Source organism: Saccostrea echinata, unplaced genomic scaffold, assembly GCF_033153115.1.
Source record: "Saccostrea echinata isolate AGI-Se365-2 ecotype Australia unplaced genomic scaffold, CSIRO_AGI_Sech_v1 ptg000054l, whole genome shotgun sequence".
Classification (NCBI taxonomy): Eukaryota; Metazoa; Mollusca; class Bivalvia; order Ostreida; family Ostreidae; genus Saccostrea; species Saccostrea echinata.
In genome coordinates, this window is record NW_026889803.1 from 7,609,673 (window position 1) to 7,636,856 (window position 27,184).

The 27,184-nt window shown below is 32.8% G+C and overlaps 1 protein-coding gene across 3 annotated transcripts; it reads right to left on the reverse strand.

The window, feature by feature from the left end:
* Positions 1 to 2,666: 2,666 nt before the first annotated feature.
* Positions 2,667 to 20,737, reverse strand: LOC133171699 (coronin-1C-like). 3 transcript variants are annotated; one of them, XM_061306486.1, is made up of 13 exons: positions 20,612 to 20,737; positions 20,225 to 20,416; positions 14,626 to 14,878; positions 14,043 to 14,218; positions 12,639 to 12,761; positions 12,028 to 12,129; positions 11,139 to 11,284; positions 10,827 to 10,887; positions 10,565 to 10,666; positions 10,101 to 10,313; positions 9,926 to 9,994; positions 7,849 to 8,001; positions 5,204 to 5,301 (listed from the first exon to the last, which is right to left on the reverse strand). In XM_061306486.1, exons 2-12 carry the CDS (start codon positions 20,414 to 20,416, stop codon positions 7,852 to 7,854), a joined length of 1,587 nt encoding a protein of 528 aa, XP_061162470.1. In that variant the 5' UTR covers positions 20,612 to 20,737; the 3' UTR covers positions 5,204 to 5,301; positions 7,849 to 7,851. The 3 variants fall into 3 exon arrangements, with proteins under 3 accessions (XP_061162472.1, XP_061162470.1, XP_061162471.1); XM_061306487.1 differs by lacking the exon at positions 9,926 to 9,994; XM_061306488.1 differs by lacking the exons at positions 7,849 to 8,001; positions 9,926 to 9,994 and having other exon boundaries at positions 2,667 to 5,301.
* Positions 20,738 to 27,184: the final 6,447 nt, after the last annotated feature.

The following is a 27,184-nucleotide window of genomic DNA, read 5'->3' on the forward strand; positions in this document are numbered from 1 at the left end:
ATATTTAACACTCTGTCTTTAGGCATATATATACATAAGTACCCTAAAATTAAGGAATTGACGTTCATTCGATTAACAAAGCAATCACTCATAGACACTTCTATCTCGTAAGATAGTCTGATCAGTTGTCTTGGAACACCTAAACACAAGGTATACGTAGAGATATTTAAACAGGTACGCACGAACGGAATCGGTAAGTCTGTTTTTAATATCTGATGGTATACACACAATATAGTCAACACTCAAATATTGACCATTTTCTACATATGACGTCGGATAGAACTTTAAACCTCCTTTGTGTGATGTGATTGAGTTACTGGATTTAACAAGCACGTGGACATTTAAGTGGTTCTACTTAATTAAATCCATTCAGTGTCTTGCAGTAATTTCATTTTATATCTTTTCATTTTCTCTGACTTTTAAATCACTTGCAAATAGAAAGATAATTATGCAGGATCAAAATCGATGGAATGGTTCTTGTATATATATACAATTGTACCAACTATATTCTTTAGTGTTACATGTATTGGTGGATCCAAGGAGTGAGTAGGATGTAACGCTCTATCCTTTCCCCCTCCCCTAGGATATCACAGATACACACAGAACCCTTGATATCGGGAGATATATGTCAGTTTCTATATAAAATAGCATGTTCTACCAACGTGAATTATGTCGACCAGTAGGGTCGAAATATTTAATTAATTAGCATCGATAAAAGCACTCTACCGAAAGTCACACACGTATCTTAGCTCTGTTTACAAATAATCATCCCTTAAATTTATCTCGAGGTAGAAGTAATAACTTCCCTCCGCACTGGCGGATTTAGAGGGGGGAGGGCACCCCCCACTTTTGTGTCCCAAGTATACATACGATTTAATAAATAATTTTTTTTGGTGTGGCCGTGAGCCCCTACCTCGACCCCAAACTGCCCCCCCCCCCCCTTTCAAGATTCCTGGACCCGCCACTGCTCAGGTGTTATAAATGGAGACAGAGATATTACTTTAATTTCATTTTGGTTAATATTTAAATACTACCACTATAAGACCACTCATTGTAATTTAGTTCTTTTATAATTATGGATAAATTAACAGTTCTGAACTCCTAACACAGATGTATAGACTTTGTGGATTAGACATTATATATTTGTTTTTTTAGAAATTAATTCACAAAGTGATGCATTCGATCAGTGGTTGTTCGTTTCTTTTTAACAGAAAATGTTAAGAAGCGTGCGATCAATAAATATTAATACATAGAGTAAAGATGTCTACGGAATAATTTAAACAAAAAATACTACTACTACATGCAATTTTCAAGACAAAAAAAGAAGAAGAATGTATCGAAATATTTTCGAAGTTAGAATCGACCTCCTACTCTCCTGGAGTGAAATTCATGCGTGTATGTTATCTGAGAGGAAAGTAACACAGAACTGATTTCAAGATTATCAAATAAAACCTCAAGTTGCCTTCATTTTCAAAATTATACTTTATATATTTTGTATAAAAGATAGCTATTGGAATTAATCTCTATAAAAATCAATGAACAATTACATGGAAAATTCACTGCTTGTAAACGTTATTAAAACTTGAAAGAAAAATTCATTCTCATTTTAGTTAGAATAGATGTATGCACTTATCTCAACACTGATTTACCACAATATCTATATGTAAATAAAACCTCCTACGACAAGAATCAAGGTTTAATTTTTGGTCCACTTAGTGTAGAACGATTTTCTGAGAAATGTCCGATCTTTTGATAGTTCACGTGATTTTCTGAAATCTATAGGACAAAACATTGTATTTGATACCTCAAGGTCATTACCTGCCCAGTGCTGTACCCGTCCCTCATGGCGGGGCATATTGAGTTTGTCATGTCCGTCTTCCGTCCTTCTGTCGCGCTTTGCGTTTAGCTCAGTTTCAAAGAAAATATTTAAGATATTTTTATCAAACTTCATATGCTGATACATATTGATGAGAGCTATTCAACTGCATCAACATATGCTGATACGTATTAGTGAGAGCTATTCAACTGCATAAGAAACTGTTGACCTTAAACTTTCTTGACCTCATCATCACTCTTTTTACAAATTTTCATTTTTCTTAGTTTTAAAGATACCATTTAATGATTTTTTTTTGCAAGCTTATGCACTTACACATAACTTGGTAAGAATTAAACATCTATATCCAATTTTTTAGATTTCAGTTTTTTAAGAAACTATTCAAGATATTCTTATCAAACTTCATACACGAATACAAATTTTCATGTTGCATTTCTAATGTACCATCGGCGGGGCATTCATGTCCTATGGACATATTTCTAGTTTTCAATACCAGAAGGCCCTAATTCATCTTTTTTTTTTCATCTTGGCCCTTGTATCAACGCGAATCAAAGAACAAGTCCCACTGTTGACAAAGGGCAATAAAAATATCGACAAAATTCATCGTGTGGCAATTTTATATGCACACCATACAATCTACCTGTATAAAAAGGTCTCCAATCAAGGAACAAATTGCAAGTTTTCAGTAAAACAAATTATTCACTGTAAATAATAAATTGAATCTAGGTAATTAAAAATCTGTAAGCTTACTACGCATGTGGATAACAGACTATATTTACCTCAAAACTAGTATGTAAATACAGACAATATGAATAATAACAAGACCAGTGGGTGAGAATATGAAATTGTTTATTAAATATTTTAATTGCACATTACAAAGTTTATATATATATAAACGATATCATCTTGTTCTTTTTTAATTTTTTTTTCTTATCTTAATTATTGTTAGGCTTAGAGACATAACAAAAAAAGTAGAAATCATAAAAAGTAAGTTTTTTTTGTTCTTTGTCACATAATACTTTTAAACAGCAGAGGTTTAGCATGTCTAATTCTTTCAGTAGTTTAGATTCTGTAAAAAAAAGCTTAAGAGTACATATTAATGAAAATCAGCACAACACATACCTATATGAACGCACAAAAACAAATACCTCTTTATACAATGGTATATCATTAACAATAACAGTGACTTTATAGCAGTGCTTAGAGTAAAACAAGGAATGTTAAGTCAGTCAAAAAATCAAAGTCCATGGTAAACTGTATACACTGGTACTAGCAACAGTAGTACAGAAAAGCATCAAACTAGGACAGTTTTTATTTGTGTACATTTCCTGAAAGGTTAAGGCACAGTAAGAGCTTCGAAATATAAAATGAAGCCATTAATGGAAACTTCGTTCCTATTATGTAATTTTTCTTTTAAACTGAACATAAAACAAGACCCCTTGTAAACATCCCAATTAAAATTTTATTATTTCAAGATTGTATACTGAAGAAAGCAATCATAATAGCAGGGGTATATTGGACTGTGGCTCTTACTGTTCCCTAAGTCAAGTTTTGTCCTCTCTGCTAGCAATCACAGCTATAAATAGTAATTGTCTTTGGCAGTTTGAGCATGTGGTCAATGTGACAGCTCGAACTCTGAATGACATACAAATGTGAAGAGACATGAAAATGGTGACAAGAATAAAATATCTCACTATTTCAGCAGTATATAACTGGTTTTTACTGATACACTATAAGGGACTTCAGTCACTTAAGTACTAGTATATGCTATGATGACCCCAAGCAATTCTTTTTTTATACTTAACAGGTACAAACTCTGCTGTTTCACAATTCTATTTATTGGCACTTTGAAATGAACCTTCAGATTCCTAGAATTTAAGACTAGAGAAGCATTATTAAATTTTACATTTTTTTTCTGTGTTTTTTTTTTCTTCTATTTTCATATATGTAGCAATGATTCAGGATGAAAACAACACAGAAAGCACACATACACATTAACGTGGAATGCAAGAGAATGGGACCCATAGTCAACTAGATGTAGCTACATCAAACAGTCATACACACTACAGTGAAGACCATTTCAAAGCAAATCAAAAAGCCTTATTGTCCCATTATAAAATAATAATAATAAAATACAAAAATGTTAGGCAATACATACAAGAACAAATCATGCTTTAAATAATTTGGATTTGGCAGTTTGAGCTTTTCTACCCAAAAAATGTCAGAATTTCTTCCTTTTCCTATCTCCTTCAGTAGCTACACCCCCTTCATAATTCTCTCCTGGAATGTGAAAAAAAATCTTCACAAAGCCATTTATAAACAAAGGGAGATAGTTAGGATAAGTCTTAATTTGATTTAAGTGTCACTGAATGTAGCACTACATAAACCCGCACAAAAAAGCAGCCATGTCCAGCACTTCACAAAAAAGTATAATGCACAAATTAAACCAAACAAAATACTTATAGCTTAGGAAAATGAAGTTGAAATATTCTTTCATGAAAGTTTCACATAGCGCTATAAAGAAAATTAACCGATAAGTTGTTGTACCATAAATGGTAATACTGTATATCACTTTTTTTCTATCCCAGAGTATCTACTTTAAGTATAAAATTTCCTAGCTTATTTGCTGCCTTTTAATACAACAGCTATATTGATATATTTCTGCATACAGATGCTCAAAAAAGTATTGGTAATTGCAAGCACTGAACTCTTCCTTAAATCCAATACAAGTTTTCCGCTTTAATTAAAAAAAATCCTCAAAATATTTCTCTGTCATAAATATAACATCAAACAGTTAAAAATTTTAAATCAGAACTCTTGAAGGTAACTAATGGTAAAATATCTGTGAATATTATTATTCTATATACTGGATTTCAAAGTAGGAAAGAAGGTGTACTTTACAGAGATGGAAAAAAAAAAAAAAAAAACAAATACGTCAGTTTGAAATACTGAAAAGATGAAAGTAAACATTCCTATTTGGGGGTAAAAAAAAAAAAACAATAAAAGACAATCATTTGGACAATAACACAAAATAATATAGAAAGTTTCAGAATAACATCCAAAGTTTGTATTTGCTGTGAAAGGGGAACAAAAATAGACAAAATTAACCCTAAATTCGGACTGGTCAGGTAAATAAAGAACGTGTATGAATACATAAATTAAATGATAATGAGTATTGGTGATGACAATTTTATCGTTTTATCATGTTTATGGCAACATTCATTCAAAGATCACTGCCTATTTATTGCTTATGATTTGGCTATTCCTAAAATAATCAAGATATGGAGTTCTGGTGCATCTGTATTTTTTTTTTCATGTGCTTAATCCTTGTCTGCAACTTCGTCCTCCATATTGGGTGTTTCAAGGGCAGACAATCGCTCCTCACAGTCCTTGAGTTTCTTGTCTTGATCTTTGACTGTTTTCTTTAATTGTTTCACTTCATCCAACAAGGCTTGTACACTCACACCCTAACAAAGAAAGTAATCAGGGACATGGTTTACAATGTGCAATTTGTCAAATCACAGTTATTTTAAAAAAATCTTAACAAAAGATATTTTTTCAAAAAGACAAGTAAGAGAAAGAGACTTAAAGTTAAGGTCAAAATAAAATACTACGGATAAGTATGTAAACAAACTCTAAATTTAGAAACGTATTAAAAACTAGAAATATGTCCATAGGACATGAATGCCCCGCCAAGGGTATATTAGTAATGCAACATTTTAACACAAATTGAGAAAAATGAGGTCAAGGTCAAAGGAAAGGTCAAGGTCAAAAAATATTGCTGCAGTTGAATAGCTTACATCAGTATGTATCAGCATATGACGTTTGATTCAGAAACTAATTTAAGAAAAGTGAGGTCAAGGTCAAAGGAAAGGTCAAGGTCAAAAAATGTTGATGCAGTTGAAAAGGTTACATCAGTATGTATTAGCATATGAAGTTTGATGAAAATATTATGAATGGTTTCTTTAAAACTGAGCTAAACACTAATTTAAGAAAAGTGAGGTCAAGGTCAAAGGAAAGGTCAAGGTAAAAAAATATTGATGCAGTTGAATAGCTCTCATCAGTATGTATCAGCATATGAAGTTTGACACTAATTTAAGAAAAGTGAGGTCAAGGTCAAAGGAAAGGTCAAGGTCAAAAAATGTTGATGCAGTTGAAAAGGTTACATCAGTATGTATTAGCATATGAAGTTTGATGAAAATATTATGAATGGTTTCTTTAAAACTGAGCTAAACACTAATTTAAGAAAAGTGAGGTCAAGGTCAAAGGAAAGGTCAAGGTCAAAAAATATTGATGCAGTTGAATAGCTCTCATCAGTATGTATCAGCATATGAAGTTTGACACTAATTTAAGAAAAGTGAGGTCAAGGTCAAAGGAAAGGTCAAGGTCAAAAAATGTTGATGCAGTTGAATAGCTCTCATCAGTATGTATCAGCATATGAAGTTTGTTAAAAATATCTTGAATGGTCTCATTAAAACAGAGCTAAACATTAATTTAAGAAAAGTGAGGTCAAGGTCAAAATAAAGGTCAAGGTCAAAAAAATGTTGATGCAATTGAATAGCTTACATCAGTATGTATCAACATATGAAGTTTGATTACACTATCTTGAATGGTATCTTTAAAACTGAGCTAAACACTAATTTAAGAAAAGTGAGGCCAAGGTCAAAGGAAAGGTCAAGGTCAAAAAATGTTGATGCAGTTGCATAGCCCTCATCAATATCTATCAGCATATGAAGTTTGATAAAAATATCTTGGATAGTTTCTTTGAAACTGAGCTTTGAACAGAGCTAAACGCAAAGTGTGACGGAAGGACAGACGGAAGGACAGAAGGACGGAAGGACGGAAGACGGACATGACAAACACTATATGCCCCGGCCATATTCATGGCGGGGCATAATAAATGTAAAATAAAAACACTGAAATGAATGGAAGTAAATGGCAGTGTGTGCCAGGTATAGGGAGTTCAGATTCCAGTTTACTTTATTTCCTTTTTAGCTGTAATTACCTGCAACTGACACCTTCATGCAAATAAAGCCTACCTCATTCTAGCAGCTAAGTTTTTCTGAATATGTAAACTTGTGAAGAATTTCTGATTCAAAGCAGATACAGAGTGAAACACTTTAATATATTTCAGTATAATGTTTTGTACTTTTTTCACTGAATATAAACAGAAAGAATTATATTTTTATCCATAACCATTCACCAAAAAAATTATTTTAACTGTTTAAAATGCTACAAATTGTGATTCTGTGCATACATGTATCATGTGCAGAACTATTCATATAGTGAATACAATAAAAATGATGTTACAGTGAAGAAATACAAATATAAACTCTGTTAATAATTCACCTGGAAAAAAAAACCTCTGTCAAAAAATACATTGAGATATTTTCAACCAGACATCCCTCTGTTAGAAGCACTAAAGGGTAATTACAAACGATTTTTTAAATCTAAAGAATATTTGGTCTGAAGCTTCTTTCAAGTATATTGACATTTCTTCACAATGTGAGGAAAAAAAGCATGGGTAGTTTGATTTCATACAGTCATGTAGCTTACAAACAGGGGTGGTACATTGCATTTAAAATGCAAGGAAAGAATGCTTTTAACAATTGGTGGTTGAGCACATCTCTGTAGAAGTCTAGACTCTAGTCTACAGCCACACCATTCCCTGTTAACCTGTATAGTAACAAGATCCCATGACCTCTCTGCTGACTTTTAAAATGTCCTCTATGGAAAGGAGACATCTATATACACTACCAAAGTTTGTTTATACCAAAGATTTTAAGACACTTAATATTGAATATTTGTGAGGAATCTGTAGTTGTGATTTAACTTATTGAAGCATTCACATCTATCGGTTCATTTATTTATTTATTTTTTACATGCAACAGGTTCAGCAGTGAGGGTGGGAGACGAAGTTAGTGGGTTGAAGCAGGTTTGTGAGAGCCACACTATGGAGAGGGTGCCTCTACAACAGCAAACTAACGGAAACAAAACAACAAAGCTATATATACATCTTAACACATCTCTCCTGCTCCTTCTTCGTCTGTTGATGGTGCCTCATATTGTGCCACACGTTCCTCCAAAGTTTTTATACGTCGTTCATGGGCTTTAACTATAAGTTTCAGTTTTCTAATATCTTCTAAAATTCCTTGTGGATCAAAGCCCTAAAGGGTGAAAAATTGTTGAAAAAAATTCATACACGCTCATTCAGTCATTGAGGCTCTCTATAGTAACATGTATCATATATCAAAATGCATTACTTAGTATACAGTATACGTACATAAGGTATGATAACTGATATAATACATGTACTACATCCTAAGTTATCTAGAGATGATTAGATATGTAATGGAGTAACTACTGATAAAAATGTCGAGGATTGTAAGGTCACAATGTAATATATGAACTAGGAGCAATAACACTTTGTGAGATCAGCAAAATGCTCCACAACTCAACCAGGTCATAATTTTTGTAGATCCAAAGAAATAAATTCAACAAAGTTGTCCCAAGTGTGCAAAATGAATCTTCTAAAGTTTATTGTCATTCCAACACATGTAAACATCAATTATATCCATAGAGAGGTCTCAATATATGGTATGCAGACTGTAGTTATTCAATTTATATGAACCCCAAAAGGGGCATAACTCTACTATATCTAGTGAGAAATCAGCCAATTTCTCTAAAAAGACATCTTTCAATCTACAATGTAACATTAGTTATAACTGTCTGAGATTTTTAAGAATCTTATGTACATATACACTTAATGAATGTATAAATTAATTGGCATAAGTAGCACTATGACCCCCAATGAAGAGGGAGGTTATATATATGTAATTGTAATGCAAACATTTCAGTATATTATACAACTCTTGAAAAAATTCACATTTCATGTATAAAGGTAATTGTATTAGTAACTTAAAAATAATTGAAGAGATTTCAGCTGTGATATTTGCTCCTTCATTGAAAAATATGCTATAAATAATGTGGGGATTGTATAATATTCATCTTTAGGGGTTTTGGTTTACCTGTATTCAATGTCTCATGTACAGTGTGCACTTCATAGATACATGTAGTTCATTCTTTAAAAATCATTTTTGAGTGTTTTGTTTGGAAAATACCCCCCCCCCCCCCCCCCCTTTCATATCATTTTAGAAATCTTAACAAAGACATACATTTATTTTTTTTTAGGTCATTCCAAAAATTCAGAACAAAAATAAAAATGCAATGAAATCAAATTGAAAATAGTCATGCTGAAAACCAAAATCAGATTTAACTAAGATGAAAATTAATATAAAAAATTTATTGGTAAGGAAATGTTACATATTATCATGGTCACAAATTTATGGTTCATAAAACAAAGTGCTGAGCATGTAGAGCATTCTGAATTTGTATGTCTTGCTTGACTGAGTGGATAACAGTAAATAGGAACTCAGATAGCATTAACTATGGATATATTTATCACACAATTTCCACAATCAAATTTTTATGGTTGTTCAATGATCCTGAAATTATTACATTGTAATGAGAAAATGGTGTCAACTTCTTCATAAATACTGAATGTCTTTCAACAAATAATTAATTATATTAGAGAAGTATGGCAACTACATGTATGACTAAATTTAGATTGACTCACTAAAAATTGGGCAAATTTTTTGCTCTTATGTGTAATGTAAAATCTTGCATAAGATACCATATATACTCACCTATAAGTCAGTTTTTTGGGAGTTAAACTTTGGTCCAAAACTCCTTATCCGACTTATATGTGAGTTATAAAAAGATTGGTATTTTAGTTGGTCAATCCCTCTAATTTAAGCTTAAAAATACAACTGACTTATAGGCGGACTGACTTATAGGCGAGTATATACGGTATGATAAAAAGTGTACACTACACATGAGACTTATTTTGATATATGTGTAGTGCAAAGATACTTATCAATGTTGCAATGCTCTATCAATACTTACACATTTTGACTTTCATCTGATTAATATACATGTATATCTGTGCAGTGGATCACTGGCTAGGATTTGGGCTAAATTGAACAGGGAAAAAAGGTTAGGGTTTACTGGTAAAGGCCATTATAATTTTACCTGTGTTTCTGAGTTAGATCCTGGTTTGGGACCAATTGAGGGTTTTGAACTAGGAGAAGTTTCTTTTTCCTATGTAATAACACAGTGGTCAATTCCCACACTTTTTCCTGATGTGATAAATCAATCTACATGTATATAAATAACAACATTCTGTGCTTGGTAATGGTTTACTTACTGGAGGTAGTTCTACTCCGGCTCCTGCTGCAGCAGGTGCTGCTTCAGAGGCAGGGCGGGCTACAGGTGTGGAGGGAACCTTTGGTTGTGTGGGGGCTACATCTGCAGACCTCCTGGAGGGGGTGGCTGGCACTTTTTTGTCCAAAATATTTGATTTGACCACAACTTTAGCTGGTTCCTTCATTTCTGATGCAAACATATCTTTCAAAGAAACCTGTAAAAATGATCAATACTACTTTAATACTTACCAATATATTATCAATATTTTTTTTTTTTTGGGGGGGGGGGGGTTTAAAAGATTTTCATTAATTAATGAATGTACTTGATTCTTAAATCTTCAATTCTCAAGTCAAACCAATAAAACTTAAAGGAATTGCTGCAAAAACACAAATTCAACTCTCCCAAGTTAAGACTATATGAATAGATGTCTTGGTAGTTGCCACATGCAATATTTAAGTCTCCTACCAGTACTGGGTCAGCACTGACACCTCTGAACCAGTCTTCTCCACTGATTGCTGGCTGATCACTAGCTGTGTCAGGGTAAATATCATCTTGGAAGAGCTCAGACTGAAAAAAAATTCACAGTCAACCAAAAATACCAGTAAGTCCTAGCATTTTTCAAATGTTTCTGATTTTTAGGATTAACTGTGATATCAATCAGATAATTATTTCTTGACAGATTATTGTAACACTTTGGTCAGTGAAATCATCAGGTTGTAGGACTTACTTTTCGAGGAACTGTGAATGGAATAACTTCTACTTGTCCAGTGTTCAGCAGTTTGTAAATCCTATTCAAATGTTAAATTTCTATCATTTATAGAAACTTTCATTACTTTTGCACACACTGAGGAATGGACCCCTTTGCCAAGAGAGATAATTCTAACTAAACCTTGATTTTCTTTCATATTTGCTTAAAATTTGCTTGAACTTCATTATAATCTCAATCATTTACAAGAAAATTGTCATGATCACAGAATAAATTCATTACAGTGGGCAGACAGTCAGTCTCCCTTCACATTTTAAAGTAAATAAATTGTACCTCATAATTTCACAATTATTGATGTTTAGGCCTCTCTTGCACATGACACCAAACCCTCGAGTGGGGTCCTTTGATTGGTATAGTGATAAGTAGTGGACATAGGGGGCCTCATCTGTGATTTCATAGTACCGGATAATACTGTCTCCCTGAAATAATTTCCATTTACATTGTAATCTGTTGTCATTAAATGGAAAAATACATGTAGCTGAGGATTAGTTACACAACAAAATACATCAACTGAACATTTGTCGAAGGGTTCAGCATTTGTAACTTTCAAAAGCACCCAGGTAATGTGCTGAGTTTCTATGCATAAAGTTTTTAATATTTGCCATACCTTATTTTCATTCATTAACATAAGAAAACTTATATTTGAATCATCCCATCAACTTTCAAAAAATGATGATTGCCATCAATTAACAACTGCTTAAAATATTTGGAATTATTTTATAACATAATCTAACAGAACACATCTAGGAAACATTGCCTTGTCTGTCAATGGTTGCATAATTACTACTCTTGGTTGGTGAATGTATTATAATGTATTATTATATTATAATGTAGTGAAAAGAAATGGAATTAAATATATTATTTTATATTAGTCATAAATATTTTAAAAACCATTGTTTCAATTTTCTCAGTCATTTTCTCTCTATTAAGAAATCATATGGAAAGACCCAAAGAGAGGAAAAATTGAGATTTCAAACATTTTTATTTAATATCGCTTTGCCTCAAAATGATTTTCCTTCCTTCTTTCCAATTTTTTTGTGGTGAATGGGGAAAAAATTATGAAATGGCGTAATTTCAATTTACATACATGTATTACCCTAATAAAATTTATAACCTGACACCCAAACTGATCATACAGTGATATGTTCACTTGGGATATTACCTTTCCTATAAGGTAAATCATCTCTACATCACAGTCATACACTGGCATCAATACTCCATTGGCCTGGTCTATCTCATCCATGCTCTCCTGTTCCAGTGTTTTCTACAAGCCAACATCACATCATTTATTTGTCAGAAAAATCATATAAACAAGTTCAGAGGTAAACTGTGTAAGGGGACTACATGTAGAAACTGTATACCCTAGCATTACAGAAATACATGTAGAAGAAGAAAAATATGTGAATTTCATATTTATTTTTAAAACCTAAGTTGGGTTCAAAAATTACAAGAATTTACTCAATAAGTAATGTCACAAATTACATGCACATGTATATCAGACCTGCCCTACCCCAGGGGCCCCAAATAAAACTCAAATTTCTGATAAACAAACTGCAAATGTTGCAAATACCGGCCCTAAAAAAAAGAGTAACTTAACCCTTTTTAAAATGAATTGAAGAAATTGTTTTTTAAATGTCTTATATACATGAAACCAAGCTAAATCAATACGAAATCACTTCATGCTTTTAACAAATTGTGTTCTTTCCTTTCTGCAATAAAAGTAGTGCTGTCTGTGGTCTTTCTTGAGGATACAAGCTAAGAAAAATGACCTACCGCATTCCACAATGCATACTGCCTCTCACTCATCCTGGAGAATCCTGTGGTGAAGACTTTGTCATGCTTGAGGAACAGGGCTTGTGCTGGTTTAGATCCCTGATGGCAGGGCCCACTTGTTTCCTACAAAATGGTCACTAATATTTAAGGCAATCGTAAAGTTCCATTTACATTTTTTGAACCAACACTTGTCAGTATTCTCAATTTAATTAGTTTTCCAGTTAGATAAAATTCAAAACTCCATATCCAAACTCCATAAAACCATAGAGCACATCATAATTTTTCATTTTAAAAAAGTCATAAAAATTGGTCAACAGTGGAATTCCTTGCTGGCACAGTTTACTCAAGCAAACTGTCTTATCTATTTGTCCTGTCTTGTCTGTACATTTTACAAAAAAAAATTAAATTTTTGAATTAACAAAAGTAACGATCAAGATTTAAGATTTTTAAAACTGCATCAAACTTCAAGATCAAGATCATGAGGTCAAATATCATAATACAATCTGAAAAGTCTTGTCACCAGTAATGTTCATGTAAAAAAAAAATATGAAAGCCATGTGCCCCAGTCTCTACTAGAGCTAAAGTTACAGCCAAAGTTAAAACTTTATGTAGGTCATACTTCTAGGTCAAGGTCACGAAGTCAAAAATAATGGGGGTTTTTTCCTGAAAGGTTTTGTTACAGGTAATGTACAGGTAAAATAAAAAAGCCCCACCTTCTCTCCTTTAAAAGTTATGACCAATGTTAAAATTTTTGAAAAGTACTGTAGGTTGAACTTCACAGTCAAGGTCACAAGAGGTCAAAAACCATGTTTAACCAGAAAAGTCTTGTAACAGGTAATGTACATATCAAATATGAACACCCTATTTTCTCTCATTTAAAAGTTATCACCAATGTCAATGTTTTTGAAAAGTAGGTCAACCCTCCAAGGTCAAGGTCAGTGCTCACAGGATCAAAAATCATAGCATATTTAAAAGGTCTTGTCACAGGTAATGCACAAGTCAAATATGAACACCCTGCCTTCTCTCATTCAAAAGATATCACTAATGTTAAAATATCTTATAAGTAGGTCAATTTCCAAGGTCAATAACATGGGGTCAAAAATCAAAGTACATTTGGAAAGGTTTTTCACAGGTAATGTACATGTGAAATATGAAAGCCCTGTCTTTTCTCATTCAGAAGTTATGACAAAAAAAAAACAATATTTAAAGTGCTTTGTATGCTTCATTTTGTGACCTACATGTAAAACATACCTATGGATATGGAGTTCATCGAGCCATGGTTTTTTTTTCTTGTTAAGTGACAACACATGTAAATGTGTACAAACATGTATCAGGAACTGCACATTTGAAAAATTACATGCAAATAAGCTATACATATGTACTTTTTTATTGTCTTTGACATACCTTAATTACTTTTCCTGTGCGTGAGTCAATGACTCTAAGAATTTTGTCTTTACAGGTACAGACAAATTTATCGCCATTATAGCTAAAGCTTGCTGAATAGATTAGATCAGGAAGGTTTATTTCTACATAAAGTTCACCAGTTCCTACATTCCAAATACATATCTTGGCATCAGCACCTATAAGGAGGAACAAAAATATATTTAAACATAATCATGTAAGTTGTTAATCCATTTAATGCATTATGATACTTCAGATCCTTAAAGGAAAATCCAATAACATTTCCTAAACCATTGACTTAGTCATTTCATTTACATTCAAAGTATTTTTTGCTCACAAAAGTACATAGAAGTGATGCTACTTCTTAAGACAACAAATTAGGCACATGTTCCCTTTCTTTCTTTTAAAAACAAATACTTGCTATTCCTGTATCACTTGATTTTAAAACTCGTTTATTCTCAAGAGCTCGAATGTAAATATATGCATGTGTTTATTCTGTTCCTTAATACGTTTAAAAAATGCACTCATACCTTGTTTTCTTAGAGCATGCTGAAGTTTAAAATAAAATTGAGGTAATTTAACATACCAGCACTCAGAAGAATGTTTTGAGCAGAGGGATGCCATTTTACAATGCAGGCTCGTTTGATGTGAGAGATGAGCTCTACAACGGGCTCGGTGAGGTTACGTGTGAGTCCACCCTCCGGGATCGCCCACACCTTGACTGTACAGTCCTCTGAACAGCTGGCTATGACATCATCATTGTGTGGACAAAAAGCAATGTCCAGTACTGGGCCTTTATGACCATCCACTACTGGCTGGTTCATCTCCACACGGCCAGTCTAAAAATAAAATATCATTCTTAAATAGGTATGCATTGTTTGGGTCAGTGGCCTTAAAAATAATATAAATAGATACTACATTCACCACAGTTAACATCAATGGTCATATAATTGCAAATACCCAACCTTGTTGGCAAAGTATATGAACCTTATAAAACCCAACAATAAATTTTAAGACAACTATTTTTTCTAAATTCATATTATTGGAAATAAAATCAGTTTTATGGTTATCTTTTTGTACATTCTTTCTTCCTTTCTGTAATGAATTATTAAAATTTGTAGTTCATAAAAATGAATCTAGTATTTTGCCCTTCCCCCTTCCACTTTTTTAAGCACCAAGTCTTAATTAAGAGGCCCTTATTGGGAAGAACATGCAAAGAAAAAAACAGAAGATATGTAGACTTTGTTTTTAATTTTTAATCATTCTTGTAGGAGCTATTAGAAAAAAACTTGTTTGCATCAAGTATACATGTATTAACACACTCAGACTGTGGTACATGAAGATCCAGGCCACTTCTGGGGACATTATGAATCTTTTTAATAAGATGTTGAATAACAGTTTCAGTGTAATGCATGTTTATTTTCTGTGGTATTATAAAGTATATATACTTTGAGTAAATTTCCCTGAATCTTTGGAGCTATGCTAAATATGCATGTCATATCTACTACACAGATAAAAATATCAGATTCCTTTCTATAATAAAATTCCTTTGTCAAAAGCGATTACTGCACACAATGCTCGGTAAGTGATCAACATATGAACTAGTGTTTACCAGTATCATTATATCACTACAAATACATACAAAGCCCAGAGCCAAGCACTAATCATCACTCGCTGTCAAAATGACTCATAAACAAGCCTCCCTCATTGGGTTCAGATGTGTACAAGGCTGAAGACAGATGAGCGTTTGACAACCTAGGGGTGGGGTAAAGTGACCAGGTTGTGACCTCACCCTGGATTAAGAAGCCTTTAGATAATTCACCAGGTGCATTACGATGACAACAATGTAAAGCGGTATTCAACATATTGTAAAGCTGTATTTAACATTATATTAATTAAAGGCTGAATTCTGTTTATTTTACTTGATTAATAAGATATCATAATGTTATCTATATCTTCTCTATTTCACTTTGGACTTTATAATTATATATATTCACTGCAACTTTGGGACATTGAACTATGGGTACTTAAGATAGATATACCTCCAATACTAATACAGATATACCTCTGATATACTTCAACAGAATACAGTCTATAAACACATGACCTCTTCACCTAGCACATACTTGATTTGATCTTTTTCTGCTATTTAGTTTAATCAGGTTGACCTTAGTCAATCATGTCAATCAAATTAATCTCTGGAAAACTTTCAAATATGTGAAAAGTTTGATGAGATGGTTCAATACAAAGAGCGAGTTTAAAATCTTAATTACACAACATTTGCAACTCCTTAAGGGTATCAAGGTGAATTTTAAAACCTTCATGGCAAAGGTGTGTGTTTGTTTTGTTTACATTTGAAACCTCTTTATCACATATACTTCAAGCCTTATGTACATCATTATTTGTTCAAAGTGAACTTCAAACTAATATGCCAGCTAGGCCATATATGGTGTTGATCAAAGAAATGAACAGGGGGATCCAGAAATATAGTTATTTTACCTTCTAAAAGCCTTTTAAATACATGCAATATAGTTCTCATAATGAATATATCAGAACATTGCATGGCACTGCCCAGTTCAATATTTAATAACTAGAACAAAACCGGGTTTGATGCATGTACCCTGATATTGTATGAGCTTCATAGAAGGGGTGATAATCATAAATTCATAGTTCATGAATACAAATCACAATCAAAAAGAAGATCAAGGAAATAAATATCATAAAAGGAAATTCTTATGCAATAATACTATTTACTTATTAAGGATTATGATAGCACATGGAGTAACATTTTATCTTAATTGCCTTAGGAAGTTTTGAGTCTCTATTTCCTCATGAAAATCTCAAGGTTGTATGCACACATATATATATATTAAAATTGTATTTGGTGTCATTGGTTTTAGGCATCAACAAAATAATAAATCTTTTACTAAAACTTTTTGACAAGAAATACATGTACTTGGCTACTTTCTGGTAAATTCTTTTTAAGAGTTTGATTCTTTATATACTGTAGAAGCACAAATTTTCCTGGGGATAAAATTTCAAAGAATTGTCATCTAAAAAGGTTTCATGGACATTAAAATTTCGTTGTTTCGAAAGTAATTCTATTCAATATATAGTCATATAAAAATTTTGTGCGGGATTTAATTTTGTTGATAATTGTTAACAATGAAAAACGAAATTTAATCCTCAATGAATATATATCTGCTTTTACAGTAACACACTGATCATTACAAAAGTTTTACATTGACAAAAACTATGAGCAAAAGTAATTTATGTCTAAGACATCAATCCATATATAAGACGAAGAAATAGATAGGAAAAGATGAACAGTGAAGAGGGATTAATGATTTTGGAATGACGCATTCCTCCCCGTACTGTTGAAAAACTTAAAATTGTAAATACACATGTACAAAATAATGTATATGATAGAGCAGACAATATGAATAGTGCTTATAGACACACCTGCCAATTTTTGATCATAGTATGCAGTTTTCACCAAAAGTTCAAAAACTACAGGTCCTGAATCTTGAGTAAAATGGGCTGAGGCCAGTAAAATTGAAACTCAAATAACTATGATGAGCCTCTCAATACAGCACATTTAAGTATAGGAAATACATTCTTATTAGGAAGGCCTGAAAAGTTGCTAAAAACAGTGTTTTAAGAAAGCTGAAGTTAAATTATTGTGTATCAGTCTCTGTGTGTGTGTATGGGGTGGGGTGTGGTGGGGGGTTGTATTTCTAAGGGGGCCTGTAGTTTTCATTGAGTTGCATAACCTACAGGCCAGTAGTGTAAAGAAGTCTCGTATGGACTGAATATGCTTTTTTTTTTGAAGTTGCTATCAAATTATACTTAACCTAAAATGTGCTTACTCATGTGTAAAACTAAATGGGGTTATCACAGCTATTGAGCTATACAACTTCCTGCTCTGTCTATCCATATTTATCATACAAATATAGATAGTACGAAGGTCTTTGTCCCTAACGCTAGTAAGTTTCAACCGGAAGGTGAATCCATCTTTGGGGAAGTTGTGGCAGGAAAAGGCCGACAAAGTGACGAGCAGTAGTCATACGAGAGATGTAATTCTGTGTCATCAGCATAATCTGTGACCATTTATACAACTAATCGTTTATGTCTCAGTTTTCTGGTAGATATAACAATAAGTGTTGGAGTGTATATTATTTACTCAATGCCTGATTACTTTTAAACACTATGCTCTTACAAAATGAAATTTTTGTCTATAGTAACTCTTGCTATTTGAAACCTACACTTCTGCTGTGACAACGCACAATTGTTGTTATTATTATTATTATTAAATAATGTGTATGATACACACAAAAACTTTTTATTCTGCCAAAGAGTTATATATATAAAGGTATTGTATCACAGGTGTGTCAGATCTATACAATAATAGAGAATGATCCTAGTAATTACACCCCCTTAACAGAGTATCACATGGAAACATTGGCAATAACAATAAACCTGTGTATTCACACTAACCCATTACCAATGCCTTAAATTGCATTAAACATTTGAATGCCCTTGTCATAAAAATAGAGAGGGACGAATTCTAACACCCAAATACACATATCCTCAAAAAAAAAATTGATGTAATTTTTAATAGACAGATACACACTAGAGACATTATAAACATAAGTGTTTATACTGCACTTATATTGTACTTAAATTTCTTTTTGATTTCCTTAATTATCTCATGACATTCACTGCAAACAGCATGGCTTATTTTTTTTCAAAATTATATAATTCCTCTTTAAGAAGACAGGAAACACATTAACATAATTAAGCATCATGAAATAATGCAGTGACTACGGGGTCGTTGACTGAGTTTGAGAGTACTTTTCTAAAGATGCAACAAATGACCATATTTTAGAGACTTTCCTGTTTCGAAAAATGAAGTTTTATAGAGAAATTCTTGTTTCAAACTTTAACTAAGCTGCTCTTTTAAAAGGCTTTAGGAGGTTACTTAAACTTATTTTAAAATCAGAATGATGTTACCTGAAAAGGCTGAAATGTTGAAGAAAGGGTACTAGGAATAGTCAGATATGTATGTTTATGTAACTGAACAGGAGTGTGTCAAATGTATACCAGCATATGTTGGGTATCAAATGAAAGATGACTTGGAGAATCCTATAAATACTTTATCCAGACCAGTTGTTCTTTTCAGATTTTACAAACAAACATCCCTCAGTCTCACAATTCATCCCCAGCAAAATCTTCCAAAAAATGCTACAATGAGGTTTGGCAGAACAGACAAGGGGTGTAAAACAACCAGAATCAACAGTCAATCACTGGTACCACAATATTTGAACGACTTCTCAAGTAATTATTCCTGAATACCTTACTCATACAGTGTACCAGGGCTCTAACACCACTTTTTGGACTGGGGTCAGGGCTATAAAAATTTGGAAAATAAGTGACCTTTTGGGGAATTTTGGAAAAATCATTTTACATTAATCATTATATATTGGGTTTCTGGTGTTTGTTTTCAATCGAGGAATATGACAAGCAAGTTTAGAGATTTTATATCCAACTATATGCTCTTTAATTTTAGGGAGAAATGAGATGACCTTTGGGAAAATTAACACATTCACTTAGGAAAAGAATAGGGAATGGGGACTTTGAATGGCCCCTATCAAAGACAATTGGGAGCACTGTATACTATTGAAGAATATAAATAATATACCTAAACTATGGTTTCTGCACCACATGCACTTCTCCAACTAAAAGTACTTGAGTTAAAATGTATAATCTTTCTACAAGACAATCCCTATGTAAGGCTTGGAACATGTACAGGCCTTATACCAAAGAGTCAGTGTAGCAAACATCAGAATCTATCAGGATGTCTGAAACATCTATCCTTTACTGATTCTTGACTTAAGTTGTTGTGTGTTGTGTCAATACTTTGGAATTTTAATTAGATGTTGTGATGATAGTCATAAACCTTCAGCCTACATACTTCCTACAAGTACGAGAGGAAAGTGAATGATATGGATGATAAAAGTAATCTTGATATAGCATGTAATATCAGAACTAATACTATTTACTTAAAAATGCTCCTCTGTATTGATGATGAGACCAGTGCATGTAATTGCAAAGTGTGCATGAAGACTGGAGTCCTGATATTATTTTTTTTTAATTTAGATCTGTGAACTCCATGGCAGACTCACCTGCTTAAGTGGTAGTACCAGAAATGAACCACCACCAGCTGATTCTGTGATGATTGCGATGTATTTTGGATTAACTGAACAAAAAGGAGAATCCCAGCTATTTTTAGTGACTCGTATGTTGTCGTATCCATCGTCCTTCTTCAGAGGTTTGCCAAACACGTGGCGGAACTTACTCTTTCGCATAAATGCCATCTAAAAGGTTGAAAGCACAGTATTTATTAAAATCCATATCATAACACACAAATCACGTCGGTTATCAAATAGGAAATGAACTTAGACATGGTACCGGCGTTTTGTTTCACGTTACAAACGCCGACAGGGACCAAAGAAGTGAACAAATGCGAAAAAACACAAACAGATAATTGCTACAAAGAAATAAGAAATCACCTTGTAAAATCCTAGGAGACAGCATACAATAATTCAGTTAAAAAACTATTAAAAAGGGTGGGACAACAGTTTTACGCCCTCCTCCTCGCTTCCTTCTTCTGACAGGAAGTAGCATTTGGCGCATGCGCAAAATCAATAGTAGCGATTCAAAGAAATATCCAAAAATGGTCATTAACAAGACCGACTATATTTAAAATTGTCTTGTCTTTTTATAAGTTTAAAACCACTCGATTCACTTTTTCATTACGTAGATCGTATCGTATCCAGGATTTCACATCAGTCTCATCAGTGCTATACATGTCTGATTGGCCTAGACTAATTATCTTTAAAGTATCTTTAAAAAATAACATCTTTCTTTCAATCTTAAATTTGATGCAATAATGCCAGTATTAATTCCTATTTTATTCCCTATTGTCTACACAGATATTAAAAAAAGGTAAGGGGGGGGGGGTAAATCCTTATGAAAGCTGTCAATCAATATTGATGTGCTGTACGCTTTCAAGATCGAAATGTAGAAATTATGCCTATTGCTGATAAACTTTGTAGTATCTCAACAGCTCGAAATGTAGCATTAGACTACCCGCTCGAAATATTCATCAAGTCAAAACATCTTTAAATCTAGACTGGTTTGAAAAGGGAATTTTTGCTTAAAGATTTTTTTTTCTTCAACATAGCCTGCTGAAACTTGAGCAAATCTTTTTTGTTTGGTCAAAAGCTGCTATTCTTCATCTAAAGTGATATGCCCGTAATTTTTCTAGATTTTTTTTTTTTTTTTTTTTTTTTTTTGCGGTATAGTAGAATCCAGGGGATAAATTGTTTTGAATTATTAATATCGTTTTTATTTTTAGTTATATCGTTTACCAATTTATTAAATGCCAAGCTTAAAGGATATTTGCATTTAGGAAAAAGATCTTGTAAGATATTTATAAACAGAGAGAGAGAAAGAGTTTGCCTTGTGAAATGATAGTCCAAGAGAGATAACTTCTGTAATGCTCGAACAATGTGTTCTCCGATAATAATATACTTTGGAAAATATTTCCATGATTAATTAATCACACATCACACACACGAAATGGTAGCTGCAATAATGTCTCTCCGATATTTTTGATATGATGTTTTTCTCAAAAAAAAAAAAAAAAAAAGGAGAGGGATACATTATTGCAGCTTTAATGAAATGGCTACATTTTCTGGGAACAGTTCCAATAAAATGCTTTAAAAGAATTTGTAAAGATTGAAATAAAAGGGCAGATCAAGGAATCTGAGTTGGGGGAGTGAATTTTTTTTTTCAGAAACAGGGGGTTTCCTGAGTGTCCTTGGCGAAGCCCTTGTGGAACCAGATGGCGAAGCCCTCGGAAGCTCCTGAATTTTAGTGAATTCAGAAGTAAAAATAAATCTTACATCTATAGCCTTTATAGGTGTAGTTACACCCCTTCATACAAACACAAAACATTTTAATATCAATTATCCAACTATGTAAAATTTATCATCCGGCAGAGAATTTCCTTCCAGTCAAACTTAATTGCTCGTCATTGATTAGTGATTTGACCCTTTCTACTTATATTTCCGGTATTTAAGCCACCCTCCTGTCTTTCATCACACACCCTCTTTCATCATGCCCTCCCTCCCCCATTTCATTGTTTGTCCCGACACCTCTTGACTCCATGCATGTCTTCTCATTTTTGAAGTAATCAGTAGACTTTCAAATCATTTTAGGAAATATTAGCCAAAAATGCATGATTTCTGAGTCAGAATGACTTTCCTGTGCAAATGAAGAAGACCGGGAAATTAATGCAGTCACATAAATTATTTTCAGCATCTTTAAATTTCCTAAAACTGTGAACATTTCGTATAAAAAGTTAAAATTATAATGAATCATTTTAGTAGGACATTTTAATACTTTCATCTTAATTATGATATCTATAAGTTTTTAATGTAAAAACATTCAAGCTATACTGCTTTCCGATAAACATGTTTACAATTATCTGTACAACACATGAAAAAACAAAATAGACGGCTCATCATAGAGCTATACATACAATATATATGCGCCACTTTTGGATTTGTTTTCCTAAAACAGCCTATCTCAGAGTATTTTATGCCAAAAATTCTCAAAACATTTTCACTACTGATGTTTTCACTTTATTGTCCCAAAAAATTCATCAAATTGCCTTCGTCAACAACAGAAGAGAATATACATTTAAATCTTGCCAATCCACGATCGCCATTTTCACTTGCAAACAAAATCATTCTTCTTCACTTTCCGAGGTTAAAAGAATTTCTGATACAAAAAAATTGACATCTATTGTAGGTTACTGTCTTAAGAATTTTTTGGTATAAAAACTGCATGATGACAGATCTGTATTGTAGAAATAAACGATAAAGGTAATCATTGATGATACTGATTGCTTAAAAAAGTTAAATCCATGTAATATGCTACTTCTTCTCGAGTGCCAATTGTTATGTTTTATACATTTATCTATTTCAATTTTCAACGTATTTTAATATGCTCATTTTAATATCATGACATTCATACACATGAAACCTGTTTTTGGAAATTTTAGGTGATCGATCTCAAAAAAAGTATGTAATACAACCAATACAAATCTGTCAAGAGGACATAAAAACCGGACCCCTGGAAATTCCAGAGGTGGGATCAGGTGCCTAGGAGGAGTAAGCATCTCCTGTCGACCAGTCATACCCGTAGTGAGCTCTATGTATAGATCAGGTAGACGGATTAATCTGTAGTCAAATCTAGTATTTATATAAACAAAGGTCTAAAAATTGGTAAGAAATATGTTTGTCAAAATACGACCCAATGATAGGTTGTATTTGCTAATATGATCATAATAACGACCATGGAATTTACGAAATGTTGACTTGTTGAGATCTCTGTTACGTCAACTTATTTGTTAATAACATGCCTCGGTTTAAAAATTGAGCGTGCTCCTGGGTATCGAATAAGTTTGGAGACATAAACGTCATATCTCGTTAGTCATACCGTTTGGTTGTTTGTTGGCCCTTATCATCTAAAGTCAGTAAAACATCCAAATCTGTATTGTCTATTTCAAGTTCTCTGGGATACACTAGTATCGTGTCGATGTATGAATGGAATTGATAAAACGTTGACTATTTTACAAACAAATTATTGCCACAAGCCTTGTCTACTGGAACCATAAAATATTGTTCACGTATTCTAATTTTGTAATTCTTTCATCAGTTCCGATATAGCGAAATCGGAAGAATATTTGGTTCACATTCTGACAAAGGTCTTCCCCCATGTATTTCGCCCATCATCTGTCATAATTCTCGACAGAATTCATAATAGAAATGAAGTTCTGACGCCAGTTAAAAGATAGAAGCTCACTGAATTTAGGACTTTTTAAAAGGATTACATTCAGGTCGTCATTTTCAACTATATTTACATCACCAGTAATGACATGTCCTGCGGGACTATAGTTGACAGAAGAGGAAGAGCAAGAACACTTTTAAAGATCGAGAATCTTGTTTTATATGTTTGGAAGCAACAATTGGGGAGTATCTGTAAGAAATGTATCATGTAGTCTTCATCTTTAACAGTGGTGGAATGAAAGACTGAACTTTTTTTTTTATGATTATAAGAATGTTACTTATGTTCACAGCATCTGTTCTTTTGTTGGTAAATTTAAGTTTAAGGAACCGACGGGTTGCATCGGAATTATTATCTTCCGACGCACGTGGTGGCTAAATGAGCCTATGCTGGGCAACATCCATAATTATCGCAAATACTGTAAACCAACTTTTATTCGCGACGACTTTATTTCGCGATTTACCGAGGGTAAACTAGTTCGCGACGATTAATTTTCGCGATCAAATCTTTTTTTTATCTGTTGTTAATAGAAAAAGAGACTTTAAGGACCGGTTCGCGGCGAGAAATATTCGCGATGACCCCCCCTCCCCCCCCCCTTGGAAAAAATTCCTGGATCCACGCCTGTATTGTGATATTTGACCTTAGAACTTTGATCTTGAAATTTCATGCAATTTTGAGAAACTTTAATCTTAAATTGGCCTTAACGTTATATTGATTCCAAAATTTAAATCTTTTTTGTGTGATGAACAGACAACAGGACACACAGACAAGACAGATACAAATAATTAGACCGCTTTCATTAAGCTTAAGACACCGAAAGCAGGGGACCTCAATTCGTTGAATTTGCTTGTTTGAAATGTACTGTGCATGTACTTGTATAACTTCCTCTCTGTTCCGTCCAAAGCAAGTCATAAAGTACATGTATTATTGTTTAGTAAAGAATTACAAACATCAAACATCAGTTAAAGCAAGTCAAAAAGATTTAACCATTTATGGTGGGTAAGTACTTAGATTCATTTCACACAAAAGAGTCTATTTCAAAATTTTAAAGACAATTTATATTAACGTTCAGTTATCATGCAGTTCGAAATACATCTTGTTACAAATACATGTAAGTGTTTTTACATATCATATAAACTCTTTAATGAGGGAGATATCAACGATAATTCATGGGTTTTCATCGATAATCTGCGGGTTTTCTACATATAATAACCCCCCCCCCCCCCCAAAAAAAAAATACAGAATTTTGACAAAACATAAATGTTTTCATTATTTTTAGATCTGACGTTGATATATATAATCAAAGTTTTAAACATTGTTAATTATAATCGAACTTTGAGGTGCAGTATCTTAAAGAAATGAATCAAACTTGATATTTATCTTCTCTAGTTAAAAGTGACCCTTTTTCCCATTTAACTACAACTACTTGTTAAGGTTAGAGCCATTGTAAGGGTTGTGCTGTGATTTCATTTTTTGAATGTCCTCATCTATTGAAAATTAAGAGGCATTCTCTGTAATGACTTGAACTTTTATGTAGGAGCTGTGGCACGCATAGTCTCAGAATTTCTCCAAACTCTCTATGATAAAAGTCTTTGATATCGTAAACTCAAATCAGGCAAAAATTGGTTGCTACGTGCCATGGTTACCATAGCAACATGTCCTAAAGTTTGAAAAATGGCATTTTTCAACATGTTCAGAGTCCCACAGTTAACGTTTGCAGCAAACCAAACAAGTGGCAATGACTGTTTCTGAAAGTTGAAGGCCTGGTGTCTTAAATGCATGATAAACATGTTTGGTAAATCAACTATAACATACGTTACTATGGAAACAAAGTATTCAAAAGTAATAATTTTGTTTATTTAATTTTATAAAGTTATACACTTTAGAATAAAAACAATTTTAGGTTGAAATGCAAGCCAACAATAGAAAAGAGATCCTTGTAACATATACCAAGGACAAAATATGATATTTCTTATAGGTTGGCAATGGTTGCTATGGTTTTAATACTACAAAGGGATTTTAAAATTTTAATCTTATCCTATCTTTTTAAAAAGCATATTTCTATATAACTGATGATCAATTTTTAAAGGCGTTGGTGTGACCCTAATTTTCACATTTCAAAAAATTCAATTTCAATTCTTTAAATAGTGCGTTTCTATGGAAATAAGGCGAAAAAACATGCATAAAAATCTGAAAAATACCCCGTTTCCTTGGATACGTACACTTGTATGTAGATTCCCAAAACTTTAATGATTGATATATGTGAACAACTAGCCTGACTTTCAATTTTGACTACCATCCAATCTCTAACTGGATGCAAAAAACGCACATAGGGTCTAATATTGACATAAAATTAACAAAATTGAACATTTTCGCTTCTTGGTAACCATAGCAACAGTGTTGTATTTTTCAATAAACTTTCTCAATATATGATATTCAACTTTAGTTCTACCAGATAAGTACTATTCCAGGTGAGTCAAATAATATGTTTCTTGATTAAAAGGTTAATAAATTCCTAAAGCAGCAAAAATATATCACTTTAAACAGCTAGTACGTTGTTTCCATGGTTACACTGCAAAGTAACAATGAATCCCAATTTTTCTTATGTTGTCGGTGTTGCAAGGTCCTAAGGATGTATATGTGCCTGTCATGAATTTTATTGTTTTTCCTCAAGATAGTAGCATTAACCCAATCATAGCAACAGATTTTGCATGCTGACACTGTGTTACCATGGCAACCATGGAAGTTATTTTTAGAATAAAATTGCCAACACTTAATTACATAAGGTCAAATATTTTTCATCGTTTTTCTTAGGTTGTTGATTGAGTTTGATCATGTAACATCTATCATTTGTGAATATTGACCGTTTTTCAGCATTTTTCAGCATCTAAAATGTATGTCAAATGTACCCATGGTTACCACTTACTCAGAGATAAATTCTGAATAATTTCTTTATAGCATAAGTGGCAACAAGGTGTCATGTTTTTGGGAGAATGGTTTGTTTGCTTTTCTTAGTCTTTATTAAGGCTTAATAAAGATTTGAAGTAGCTGAAAATCTCAATTTTTTTCAACTTTTCTGGCTGTTACCATGGCAACCAAGATACATAGCAATGAAATTTTATTTGATATATGTTGTAATAATGGGCAAAGTTTCATCAAAATCGGTGACCATGCGTGGCAAAGAAGTTTAAGTGGTTACAGAGAATCGCTATTAAATTAACTCGGTA

Bases quoted from the DNA above. Each gene is read 5' to 3' on its own strand.
- LOC133171699 (XM_061306486.1), bottom strand. From the start codon at position 20,416: ATGGCATTTATGCGAAAGAGTAAGTTCCGCCACGTGTTTGGCAAACCT. The intron at 14,219-14,625 runs GTATGTTAAATT...TCCTCCTTATAG, and splicing joins AAACATTCTTCTGAGTGCTG to GTGCTGATGCCAAGATATGT. The intron at 9,995-10,100 runs GTAAGTAAACCA...GTTATTACATAG, and splicing joins CCGGAGTAGAACTACCTCCA to GAAAAAGAAACTTCTCCTAG.